Source organism: Manis pentadactyla, chromosome 10 (genome assembly GCF_030020395.1).
Source record: "Manis pentadactyla isolate mManPen7 chromosome 10, mManPen7.hap1, whole genome shotgun sequence".
NCBI lineage: Eukaryota > Metazoa > Chordata > Mammalia > Pholidota > Manidae > Manis > Manis pentadactyla.
The window spans coordinates 72,231,676-72,244,872 of NC_080028.1; the positions used below are offsets into that span (position 1 = coordinate 72,231,676).

General features: G+C 45.7%; 1 protein-coding gene across 1 annotated transcript; it reads left to right on the forward strand.

Annotated features, from left to right (window-relative positions):
- Positions 1-6,523: 6,523 nt before the first annotated feature.
- On the forward strand, positions 6,524-13,105 carry LOC130679117 (putative nuclear envelope pore membrane protein POM 121B). Its single transcript, XM_057486953.1, has 3 exons — positions 6,524-7,905; positions 9,657-9,985; positions 10,616-13,105. Exons 1-3 carry the CDS (start codon positions 7,551-7,553, stop codon positions 10,631-10,633), a joined length of 702 nt encoding a protein of 233 aa, XP_057342936.1. The 5' UTR covers positions 6,524-7,550; the 3' UTR covers positions 10,634-13,105.
- The last annotated feature ends 92 nt before the right edge of the window (positions 13,106-13,197 follow it).

Consider the following 13,197-nt stretch of genomic DNA (forward strand, 5'->3'; position numbering starts at 1 on the left):
GAGGTACTGTAGAATCACTACTTGTCCTCTGTGTGTTGCTCAGACCTTCCCGTGCCCCCCCTACATTATACATGCCAGTCATAAGGCCCCGTTTCTTTCCCCCAACCCTTATCCCTCCTTTCGCACCCATACACCTCAGTCCCTTTCACTTTCGTAGCTGTTAGTTCATTTTTGGGTTGTGTAATTCTGCTGCTCTGTCCTTCCTTCAGTTTTTCTTTGTTCTTATGCTCCCATATGAGTGATATCATTTGTTCTTATGCTCACACATATGAGTGATATCATTTGTTACTTGTCTTTCTCCACCTGGCTTTTTTCACTGAGCATAGTTCCCTCTAGCTCCATCCATGTTGTTGCAAATGGTAGGATTTGTTTTCTTCTTATGGCTGAATTATATTCCATTGTGCATACATTCATCTACTGATGGACATGTAGGTTGTTTCCATTTCTTGGCTGTTGTAAATAGTGCTGTGATAATCATAGGGGTGCATACGTCTTTTCCATACTGGGCTGCTGTATTCCTAGCGTAAATTCCACGGAACGATATTTCTGTGTCAAACGGTATTTCCATTTTTAGGTTTTTGAGGAAACTTCATATTGCTTTCCACAATGCTTGAACGATTTTACATTACCACGACCATCATAGGAGGTTCCCCTTTCTCCACATCCTCGACAACATTTGTTGTTGTTTGTGTTTTGGATGGCGGTGATCCTTACTGGTGTGAGGTGATACCTCATTGTGCTTTTAGTTTGCATTTCGCTGGGGCAAGCGATGTGGCGCATCCTTTCATGTGTCTGTTTACCATCAGAATTTCTTCTTTGGAGAACTGCCTGTTCAGCTCCCCTGGCCATTTTTTTATTGCAATATTTGCTTTTTGTTTGTTGAGGTGTGTTAGCTCTTTATATATTTTGGATGTCAACCCTTAATCGGATCTGTCATTTATGAATATATTCTCCCATGCTGGAGGATGCCCTTTTGTTCTATTGGTGGTGCCCTTTACTGTACAGAAGCTTTTAAGCTTGATATGGTCCCATTTGTTCATTTTTGCTTTTCTTTCCCTGGAGCGATATGCTCATGAAGAAGTCACTCATGTTTATGTCCAAGATATTTTCGCCTGTCCTTCTGTAAGCGTTTTATGGTTTCATGGCTTCCATTCAGGGGTTCGATGAATTTCGAATTTACTTTTGTGTATGGAGTTAGACAATGATCCATGTTTCCTCCTTTTTTGCAGCCATCACCTCCGGCTTTGGAGCAGTGACCAAGACCACCACCTGTGGGACCAGTACTTCAGGGTTGGGCAGGACCATCTCAGTGCCCTTCACGTTCAGGGTGTCAGCAGGCCCCACTGGCAGTGGGGGTTTTGGCACAAGCGTGGCTGCCCCCCACAGCATCACCACCACTGGGGCATTTGGCTCTCCGTCAGAACAGAATGGGAGAACTGGTCTCAAGAATCCTTTCTGGGGAGCCTTGAATCCAAACTCCCTGGGTGCAGCTGGCCAGAGCACACCCTCTGGTTTCCATGTGGCCAGCATGCATCACAACACGCCCGGGTTTTCAGGTGAGATTTGGAATGGGCTCGGTCTGCAGTGCCAGTCGCTGTCTTAGGAACCGACACAGTCTCCGCTTTTGGAGCTGTATGCTGTGGTGAAGATTTAGATGTTATCACAGAATTATCTGTAAACAGCGTCAGGTAGCAGTGAATCCCATAACCGGAGGACCTATTTATGTAGTCAGTGGCAGCCTTTCTGACACAATAGCAAACTGAGGCCATGGCCGCAGTTCCAGAGTTGGGAGCAGGGACAGCAGCTGTGTGTGAGTGTGTTGGCGGCACAGGAGTAAAGGCCCGAAGGCAGAGATGCGCTCATGTTTTCATGAGCACAGAAGAGCCAGGTGTGGCTGGAGGTTTAGAAAGGAAAGGGGGATAAAATGACATTAAGAGACAGGCAGAAAAGAAGATCATTCATGGCCTTTTAAAATGTACTTATTTTTGGTATCAGTCTACAATGACATGCAGATCATTATGTTTACTAGGCTTCCCCCTTCACCAAATGATCCCCCATACCCCATTACAGTCACTGTCCATCAGTGTACTGAGGTACTGTAGAATCACTACTTGTCCTCTGTGTGTTGCTCAGAACTTCCCGTGCCCCCCCTACATTATACATGCCAATCATAAGGCCCCGTTTCTTTTCCCCATCCCTTATCCCTCCCTTCCCTCCCATACTCCTCAGTCCCCTTCCTTTTGGTAACTGTTAGTTCATTTTTTGGTTCTGCAATTCTGCAGCTCTTTTCTTCCTTCAGTTTTCTTTGCTCTTATGCTCCACATATGAGTGATATCATTTCTTACTTGTCTTTCTCCACCTGGCTTATTTCACTGAGCATAGTCCCCTCTATCTCCATCCATGTTGCTGCAAATGGTAGGATTTTTGGGTTCTGCAATTCTGCAGCTCTTTTCTTCCTTCAGTTTTTCTTTGTTCTTATGCTCCACATATGAGTGAAATCATTTGTTATTTATCTTTGTCCACCTGCGTTATTTCATGAGCATAGTCCCCTCTAGCTCCATCCGTGTTGTTGTAAATGGTAGGATTTGTTTTCTTCTTATGGCTGAATTATATTCCATTGTGCATATGTATCACATTTTTTTACCTGTTCATCTACTGATGGACATGAAGGTTGTTTCCATTTCTTGGCTGTTGTAAGTAGTGCTGCGATAAATATAGGGGTGCATACGTCTTTTTCATACTGGGCTGATGTATTCCTAGAGTAAATTCCACGGAGCGGTATTCCTGTGTCAAATGGTATTTCTATTTTGAGCTTTTTCAGGATCCTCGATATTGCTTTCCACAATGGTTGAACGATTTTACATTACCACGACCATCATAGGAGGTTCCCCTTTCTCCACATCCTCGACAACATTTGTTGTTGTTTGTGTTTTGGATGGCGGTGATCCTTACTGGTGTGAGGTGATACCTCATTGTGCTTTTAGTTTGCATTTCGCTGGTGGCAAGCGATGTGGCGCATCCTTTCATGTGTCTATTTGCCATCAGAATTTCTTCTTTGGAGAACTGCCTGTTCAGCTCCCCTGGCCATTTTTTTATTGCAATATTTGCTTTTTGTTTGTTGAGGTGAGTTAGCTCTTTATATATTTTGGATGTCAACCCTTAATCGGATCTGTCATTTATGAATATATTCTCCCATACTGGAGGATGCCCTTTTGTTCTGTTGGTGGTGCCCTTTACTGTACAGAAGCTTTTAAGCTGGATATAGTCCCAGTTGTTCATTTTTGCTTTTCTTTCCCTTGCCTGGAGAGATATATTCATGGGAAGTCACTCATGTATATGTCCAAGGGACTTTTGCCTGTCTTTCTCTAAGAGTTTTATGGTATCATGGCTTACATTCATGGGTTCGATCCATTTTGAATTTACTTTTGTGTATGGGACAAGGCAATGATCCATGTTTCCTCCTTTCTTACAGCCATGACCTCGGGCTTTGGAGCCGTGACCCAAACCACCAGCTGTGGGAACAAGACATCAGTGAACGGCAGCACCCTCTCCTCGCCCTTCACATCCAGGGCGTCAGCAGGCCCCACTGGCAGTGGGGGTTTTGGGATGAGCATGGCTGCACCCCACAGCAGCTCCACCTCTGGGGCATTCGGCGTTGGGTCAGGTCGGAGTGGGAGAACTGGTCTCAAGAACCCTTTCTGGGGAGCGTTGAAACCGAGCTCCCTGGATGCAGCTGGCCAGAGCACACGCTCTGGTTTCCATGTGGCCAGCACGCATCACAACACGCCCGGGTTTTCAGGTGAGATTTGGAATGGGCTCGGTCTGCAGTGCCAGGCGCTGTCTTAGGTACCGACACAGTCTCCGCTTTTGGAGCTGTATGCTGTGGTGAAGATTTAGATGTTATCACAGAATTATCTGTAAACAGCGTCAGGTAGCAGTGAATCCCATAACCGGAGGAGCTATTTATGTAGTCAGTGGCAGCCTTTCTGACACAATAGCAAACTGAGGCCATGGCTGCAGTTCCAGAGTTGGGAGTAGGGACAGCAGCTGTGTGTGAGTGTGTTGGCGGCACAGGAGTAAAGGCCCGAAGGCAGAGATGCGCTCATGTTTTCATGAGCAGAGAAGAGCCAGGTGTGGCTGGAGGTTTAGAAAGGAAAGTGGGATAAAATGACATTAAGAGACAGGCAGAAAAGAAGATCATTCATGGCCTTTTAAAATGTACTTATTTTTGGTATCAGTCTACAATGACATGCAGATCATTATGTTTACTAGGCTTCCCCCTTCCCCAAATGATCCCCCATACCCCATTACAGTCACTGTCCATCAGTGTACTGAGGTACTGTAGAATCACTACTTGTCCTCTGTGTGTTGCTCAGACCTTCCCGTGCCCCCCCTACATTATACATGCCAATCATAAGGCCCCGTTTCTTTTCCCCATCCCTTATCCCTCCCTTCCCTCCCATACTCCTCAGTCACTTTCCCTTTGCTGTTATTTCTTTTTTTGGTTCTGTAATTCTGCAGCTATTTTCTTCCTTCAGTTTTTCTTTGTTCTTATGCTCCACATATGAGTGATATCATTTGCTACTTGTCTTTCTCCACCTGGTTTATTTCACTGAGCATAGTTCCCTCTAGCTCCATCCATGTTGTTGCAAATGGTAGGATTTGTTTTCTTCACATGGCTGAATTATATTCCATTGTGCATACATTCATCTGCTGATGGACATGTAGGTTGTTTCCATTTCTTGGGTGTTGTAAATAGTGCTGCGATAAACATAGGGGTACATACGTCTTTTTCATACTGGGCTGCTGTATTCCTTGATTAAATTCCACGGAGCGGTATTTCTGTGTCAAATGGTATTTCTATTTTGAGCTTTTTGAGGATCCTCCATATTGCTTTCCACAATGGTTGAACGATCTTACATTACCACGACCGTCATAGGAGTTTCCCCTTTCTCCACATCCTCGCCAACATTTGTTGTTGTTTGTGTTTTGGATGGCGGTGATCCTTACTGGTGTGAGGTGATATCTCATTGTGCTTTTAGTTTGCATTTCTCTGATGGCAAGTGATGTGGCGCATCCTTTCATGTGTATTTGCCATCAGAATTTCTTTGGAGAACTGCCTGTTCAGCTCCCCTGGCCATTTTTTTATTGCAATATTTGCTTTTTGTTTGTTGAGGTGTGTTAGCTCTTTATATATTTTGGACATCAACCCTTAATCGGATCTGTCATTTATGAATATATTCTCCCATACTGGAGAATGCCCTTTTGTTCTATTGGTGGTGCCCTTTACTGTACAGAAGCTTTAAAGCTTGATATCGTCCCCTTTGTTCATTTTTGCTTTTCTTTCCCTTGCCTGGAGAGATATATTCATTGGAAGTCACTCATGTATATGTCCAAGGGACTTCTGCCTGTCTTTCTCTAAGAGTTTTATGGTTTCATGGCTTACATTCAGGGGTTCGATCCATTTTGAATTTACTTTTGTGTATGGGGCAAGGCAATGATCCATGTTTCCTCCTTTCTTACAGCCATGACCTCGGGCTTTGGAGCCGTGACCCAAACCACCAGCTGTGGGAACAATACATCAGTGAACGGCAGCACCCTCTCCTCGCCCTTCACATCCAGGGCGTCAGCAGGCCCCACTGGCAGTGGGGGTTTTGGGATGAGCATGGCTGCACCCCACAGCAGCTCCACCTCTGGGGCATTCGGCGTTGGGTCAGGTCGGAGTGGGAGAACTGGTCTCAAGAACCCTTTCTGGGGAGCGTTGAAACCGAGCTCCCTGGATGCAGCTGGCCAGAGCACACGCTCTGGTTTCCATGTGGCCAGCACGCATCACAACACGCCCGGGTTTTCAGGTGAGATTTGGAATGGGCTCGGTCTGCAGTGCCAGGCGCTGTCTTAGGTACCGACACAGTCTCCGCTTTTGGAGCTGTATGCTGTGGTGAAGATTTAGATGTTATCACAGAATTATCTGTAAACAGCGTCAGGTAGCAGTGAATCCCATAACCGGAGGACCTATTTATGTAGTCAGTGGCAGCCTTTCTGACACAATAGCAAACTGAGGCCATGGCCGCAGTTCCAGAGTTGGGAGTAGGGACAGCAGCTGTGTGTGAGTGTGTTGGCGGCATAGGAGTAAAGGCCCGAAGGCAGAGATGCGCTCATGTTTTCATGAGCAGAGAAGAGCCAGGTGTGGCTGGAGGTTTAGAAAGGAAAGTGGGATAAAATGACATTAAGAGACAGGCAGAAAAGAAGATCATTCATGGCCTTTTAAAATGTACTTATTTTTGGTATCAGTCTACAATGACATGCAGATCATTATGTTTACTAGGCTTCCCCCTTCCCCAAATGATCCCCCATACCCCATTACAGTCACTGTCCATCAGTGTACTGAGGTACTGTAGAATCACTACTTGTCCTCTGTGTGTTGCTCAGAACTTCCCGTGCCCCCCCTACATTATACATGCCAATCATAAGGCCCCGTTTCTTTTCCCCATCCCTTATCCCTCCCTTCCCTCCCATACTCCTCAGTCACTTTCCCTTTGCTGTTATTTCTTTTTTTGGTTCTGTAATTCTGCAGCTATTTTCTTCCTTCAGTTTTTCTTTGTTCTTATGCTCCACATATGAGTGATATCATTTGCTACTTGTCTTTCTCCACCTGGTTTATTTCACTGAGCATAGTTCCCTCTAGCTCCATCCATGTTGTTGCAAATGGTAGGATTTGTTTTCTTCACATGGCTGAATTATATTCCATTGTGCATACATTCATCTGCTGATGGACATGTAGGTTGTTTCCATTTCTTGGCTGTTGTAAATAGTGCTGCGATAAACATAGGGGTGCATACGTCTTTTTCATACTGGGCTGCTGTATTCCTTGATTAAATTCCACGGAGCGGTATTTCTGTGTCAAATGGTATTTCTATTTTGAGCTTTTTGAGGATCCTCCATATTGCTTTCCACAATGGTTGAACGATCTTACATTACCACGACCGTCATAGGAGTTTCCCCTTTCTCCACATCCTCGCCAACATTTGTTGTTGTTTGTGTTTTGGATGGCGGTGATCCTTACTGGTGTGAGGTGATATCTCATTGTGCTTTTAGTTTGCATTTCTCTGATGGCAAGCGATGTGGCGCATCCTTTCATGTGTATTTGCCATCAGAATTTCTTTGGAGAACTGCCTGTTCAGCTCCCCTGGCCATTTTTTTATTGCAATATTTGCTTTTTGTTTGTTGAGGTGTGTTAGCTCTTTATATATTTTGGACGTCAACCCTTAATCGGATCTGTCATTTATGAATATATTCTCCCATACTGGAGAATGCCCTTTTGTTCTATTGGTGGTGCCCTTTACTGTACAGAAGCTTTAAAGCTTGATATCGTCCCCTTTGTTCATTTTTGCTTTTCTTTCCCTTGCCTGGAGAGATATATTCATGGGAAGTCACTCATGTATATGTCCAAGGGACTTCTGCCTGTCTTTCTCTAAGAGTTTTATGGTTTCATGGCTTACATTCAGGGGTTCGATCCATTTTGAATTTACTTTTGTGTGTGGGGCTAGGCAATGATCCATGTTTCCTCCTTTCTTACAGCCATGACCTCGGGCTTTGGAGCCGTGACCCAAACCACCAGCTGTGGGAACAATACATCAGTGAACGGCAGCACCCTCTCCTCGCCCTTCACATCCAGGGCATCAGCAGGCCCCACTGGCAGTGGGGGTTTTGGGATGAGCATGGCTGCACCCCACAGCAGCTCCACCTCTGGGGCATTCGGCGTTGGGTCAGGTCGGAGTGGGAGAACTGGTCTCAAGAACCCTTTCTGGGGAGCGTTGAAACCGAGCTCCCTGGATGCAGCTGGCCAGAGCACACCCTCTACCTTCCACCTGGCCAGTACACCTCAGGACACGTCTGGGATTGCAGGTGAGGTTTGGAATGGCCTCGGTCTGCAGTGCAAGGTGCTGTTTTAAGTGCTGACACAGTCTCTGCTTTTGGAGCTGTAAGCTGTGGTGAAGATTTAGATGTTATCACCGAAGTTATCCATAAACGGCGTCTGGTAACAGTGTAACTCAAGACCAGAAGAGCTATTTAGGTTGTCAGCGGCAGCGTTTCTGACACAATAGCAAACTGAGGCCATGGCCGCAGTTCCAGAGTTGGGACCGGGGACAGCGGCTGTGTGTGAGTGTGTTGCCGGCACAGGAGTAAAGGCCCGAAGGCAGAGATGCGCTCATGTTTTCATGAGCAGAGAAGAGCCAGGTGTGGCTAGAGGTTTCAAAAGGAAAGTGGGATAAAATGACATTAAGAGACAGGCAGAAAAGAAGATCATTCATGGCCTTTTAGAATGTATTTTTTCTGGTGTCAGTCTACAATGACATGCAGGTCATTATGTTTACTAGGCTTCCCCTTCACCAAATAACCCCCCATACCCCATTACAGTCACTGTCCATCAGTGTACTGAGGTACTGTAGAATCACTACTTTTCTTCTCTTTGCTGCTCAGACCTTCCCGTGCCCCCCCTAAGTTATACATGCCAATCTTAAGGCCCCGTTTCTTTTTCCCAACCCTTATCCATCCCTTACCTCCCATCCTCTTCAGTACCTTTCCCTTTGGTAACTGTCAGTTCATTTTTGGGTTCTGTAATTCTGCTGCTCTTTTCTTCCTTCAGTTTTTCTTTGTTCTTATGCTCCACATGTGAGTGAAATCATTTGTTATTTGTCTTTTTCCTCCTGCGTTATTTCATGAGCATAGTCCCCTCTAGCTCCATCCGTGTTGTTGTAAATGGTAGGATTTGTTTTCTTCTTATGGCTGAATTATATTCCATTGTGCATATGTATCACATTTTTTTATCCGTTCATCTACTGATGGACATGTAGGTTGTTTCCATTTCTTGGCTGTTGTAAGTAGTGCTGAGATAAACATAGTGGTGCATATGTCTTTTTCATACTGGGCTGCTGTATTCCTAGAGTAAATTCCACGGAGCGGTATTTCTGTGTCAAATGGTATTTCCATTTTGACGTTTTTGAGGAAACTTCATATTGCTTTCCACAATGGTTGAACGATTTTACATTACCACAACCATCATAGGAGGTTCCCCTTTCTCCACATCCTCGCCAACATTTGTTGTTGTTTGTGTTTTGGATGGCGGCGATCCTTACTGGTGTGAGGTGATACCTCATTGTGGTTTTAATTTGCATTTCTTTGATGACAAGCGATGTGGCGCAGATTTTCATGTGTCTATTGGCTATCGAAATTCTTCTTTGGAGAACTGTCTGTTCAGCTCCTCTGCCCATTTTTTAATTGGATTATTTATTTTTTGTTTGTTGATCCGTGTTAACTCTTTATATATTTGGTTGTCAACCCTTTGTCAGATCTTTCATTTATGAATATATTCTCCCTTATTGTAGGATGTCCTTTTGTTCTGTTGATGGTGTTCTTTACTGTACAGAAGCTTTTAAGCTTAATGTAGTCCCATTTTTTCTTTTCTGTTTTTGTTTCACTTCCCTGGGGAAATATGTTCATGAAGAAGCTGCTCATGTTTATGTCCAAGAGATATTTGCATGTTTTTTTCTAAGAGTTTTATGGTTTCATGACTTACATTCAGGTCTTTGATCCATTTCGAATTTACTTTTGTGTATGCGGTTGGACAATGATCCATGTTTCCTCCTTTTTTGCAGCCATCACCTTGGCCTTTGCAGCTATGACCCTGACCACCAGCAGCGGGACCTGTAGGTCAGTCTTTGGCAGCACCACCTCATTGCCCTTTACATCCAGGGTGTCAGCAGGTCCTGCTGGCATTCGGGGCGTTCGGATGAGCATGACTACCCCCCACAGCAGCTCCACCACTGGGACATTCGGCGTTGGATCTGTACGTAGTGGGAGAACTGGTCTCAGGAACCCTTTCTGGGGAAAGTTGAATCCGAACTCCGTGGATGTGGTTGGCCAGAGCACACACCCTCTATCTTTCACATGGCCAGCACACGTCAGGACACCTCTGGGATTGCAGGTGAGATTTGGATATGGAATTTTAAAATGTTGTCCTGGAATGTTTGAATATTCCCCAGAGAAAGGATAGTACCTCAGCATAACCCATGGCTTTATTGTGTTAATCATGCAGGCCTACCTTATTTTTTTGACTTAACCTACATGCTGTTTTTTTTTTTTTCTCCTTTGGCCCTAATCAAGTAGTTTGCAATCTGGGCGATTAATAATGGCAAGCCAGCCCAGCATAAACAACATAGTCACAGGCAGGAAGGATTTCATCTTAAAAATAAGATTGTGTTTTAATACCCAGGAAGTTAAGAAGTAAGATTCTTAACTTACTCTTTAGCAAACAGACAATATCTCAGCCCACCCTGGGGGCGCACCCCCAGGCAGTCTTGTTTGATATGCTCCCAGACCAAGAAGGCTCAGCTCCCAGGGAGAAATCACAGCAGGAAGTTGCTTGTGTTAAGTTAGTTCTAAGTATTATTCAAAGACCACCCAACAGGTCTGCAACACCAGCCCTTAGTCACATTCCTGAAGAATCCTTAAAAGGGGGAACCCCCAAGCTCTCAGGGCGCTCCTCTCCCTGATGTCGCCTGCACTTTCTAAGTGCATAACCTTTTCACTTTAAACTTTCTTTTCAACCTTTCAGGGTGCTGTCTCTCTCTGAAGTTGCCTGCACTTTTTCTGTAAGCACTTTAAATAAAACTTTTCCTCTGCTTCACTGCTGTGTCTCTGCCTTTTGATTCTTTTTTGCGGTGGAGACAAGGACCAAGGAAAATAGACAATGCTACCCCAACAACCCCACCCCATCTTCAAGGAATATCCAGGTCACCCTGACTAGAGAGACTTGTGGCTTACCAAAGGTTCCAGGTCCAGCAAAGCCCTGGGCAGGTGCTGAGGACACCACAGAGGAGAGGCTGCTGCCCAATGCACCTACCCCAGGGGTGTTCTGACCAAAGGTGGGTGTGGATGTGCCTAGAATGGAGAGACTGCAAAGAAGTGGAAACTAGGCCCACAAGCAAAAGGTGTCAAAGCAGGCGGTAATGAACTGGGGGGAGGTGAGCTTGCAAACGCATCCCCACAGGATCCCTTAGCCCACACCACTATCCAGCTCACCCCTTGGTAAGGAAGCACACGGGTGACTGGGTCCTAACCCCTGTGCTCCAGGTGAGCCTGCCCCCCCACCACTGCAGCAGAGCCCGAGCTGTCCTTTGGCCACCTGAGGAGAACCTTTGCACTCCCTTGGGCACCACAACTCAGCTGAGGGGGACACTGAGTGGACCTCTCTTCTATCAGGACTAACGTTATGTCTCCTCCCCGTTTGCCTGCCACCTCTCCTCTACTTCACCGCAGCCCCACCCCACAGTCAGCCCCCATCCTCCCAGAGGCCCACTCGAACTCGGTCTCCTGCACATGCTTGCCCTCATGGAGTCTCCTGCCCAGTGCTGGGCTACCCTCCACAGCAGCTCTCTGGGAAGGTCCTCTCACATGTAACTGTATCTGTCTAGGCCTGAGGTGGGGAGGGTGCCACCCGAGGTGCTGACCTTGCAATGTACTCTTCCCCCACACCCAACCTCAGGGGGTCACACCTTATCACAACCCGGAACTGCTCTTGCCCCTAGATCTCGGCTGCGAGCACAGTGCTGTCCCTGCTCCCGTGCCAACCGCACCCACTCTGGATCGTCTGCCTCATCAGGGCCTGTAGTCAGCCCCCTGCTCCTCCTGTTCCCTGTGCCATTTAACCAGGTTGGGTTTACTCTCTATCCACTGATTTTAGGTCCACACCTCAAGACTGAATGTTGCTGGACAGACACAACTGTGCTGACTGGCCTTGCTTCAAATTCCTAACCACAATTTCCCAGACTTCAGAACTGCCCGGCACAGCTCTCACACGTCGTTTTCTCCCCCTCTCCAAAATGACTACTGAGAGAGGCCCTCCTTGGTACACAACTCCCTCTAACCCGCGCCAAGGAGCACTTATATTCATTCAGTGAGGAAAACGGAATCTACCAGGGCCCAAACTACTTATCATGCATCTTCCACATGGCAAATAAAATCACTTCCTTCTGCCTGAAATTCTATAGTGACTTCCATTAGTATTTTAACAAAAACATTTTAAAAGGCCATGAAAGATCTTCCTTTCTGCTGTCTCTTAATGTCAATTTATCCCACTTTCCTTTTTAAACCTCTGGCCACAGCTGGCTCTTCTCTGCTCATGAAAACATTAGGCTTGTGTCTGCCTTTGGGCCTTTGCTCCTGTGCCTGCAAGGTCCTCACCCCCAGCCACTGTCCCTGCTCCCAACTCTGGAACTATCGCCATGGCCTCCGTTTTCTGTTGTCTCAGAAAGGCTGCCACTGACCACCTAAATAGCTCCTCTGGTCATGAGTTATACCGCTTCCTGACACTGTTTACAGATAATATCTGTGATAACATCTCTCTCTTCACCACAGCGTACAGCTCCTAGACCGGAGACTGTGTCAGCACTTAAAACAGCACCTGGCACTGCAGACCGAGCTGATGCAGGCCATGCTGCTCATGCTGTTTGACAAGGTCCAGGCACGAGGAGGAATCCTGAAAACAGGAAACCTCATAGCTGGCCCCTGCTAATTCCCGCACTTATTTTTGCAGTTATGATGTTGGTGATTGGGCTCATATATGGGAAATCTTATGTAATTAAGATTTATTCACTTTTAGTAAATAACATAACCCAAAATATTGATCAAAGCAGCAATTCCGGAAATGAAAGCAGTGTTATGGGACCAACCGTTCCAGGCGTACTGCCACAAATAAGTGAGGCAGAACAGCCCAGGCCTCTCTTAAAACTAGATGCAGTTTGTCCTCCCCTTTGTAACAATTCAAACATGACTAACCAGGATTTCTTTAGAATATTGGCAGAGAAGGAGTTATGGGAACCTAGGCCATGGAAAAACCCATTCTCCCAAGAAACTTATATGAAACAGCAAAGTAATAAAGATTAATAGTCCCCACTGCCCAGGGCCCCCCTTATGTTGCTTATAATATTAGAAGACACCTCTGGTAACCCTCTCATAGGAAGAATTTATGATCAAAATAAAATTTATATTGACAAATATCCCATATATAAAAGTTTATGATAAATTTATAAAATATTATTATATTAATAGTAAGGTAGTAAGAGCAGATTTAGTGTTATTATATAAAGGATAAAGAGGACTGCAAGGCCCTGGTGCCTGTAAACGCAGGAAGAAAGG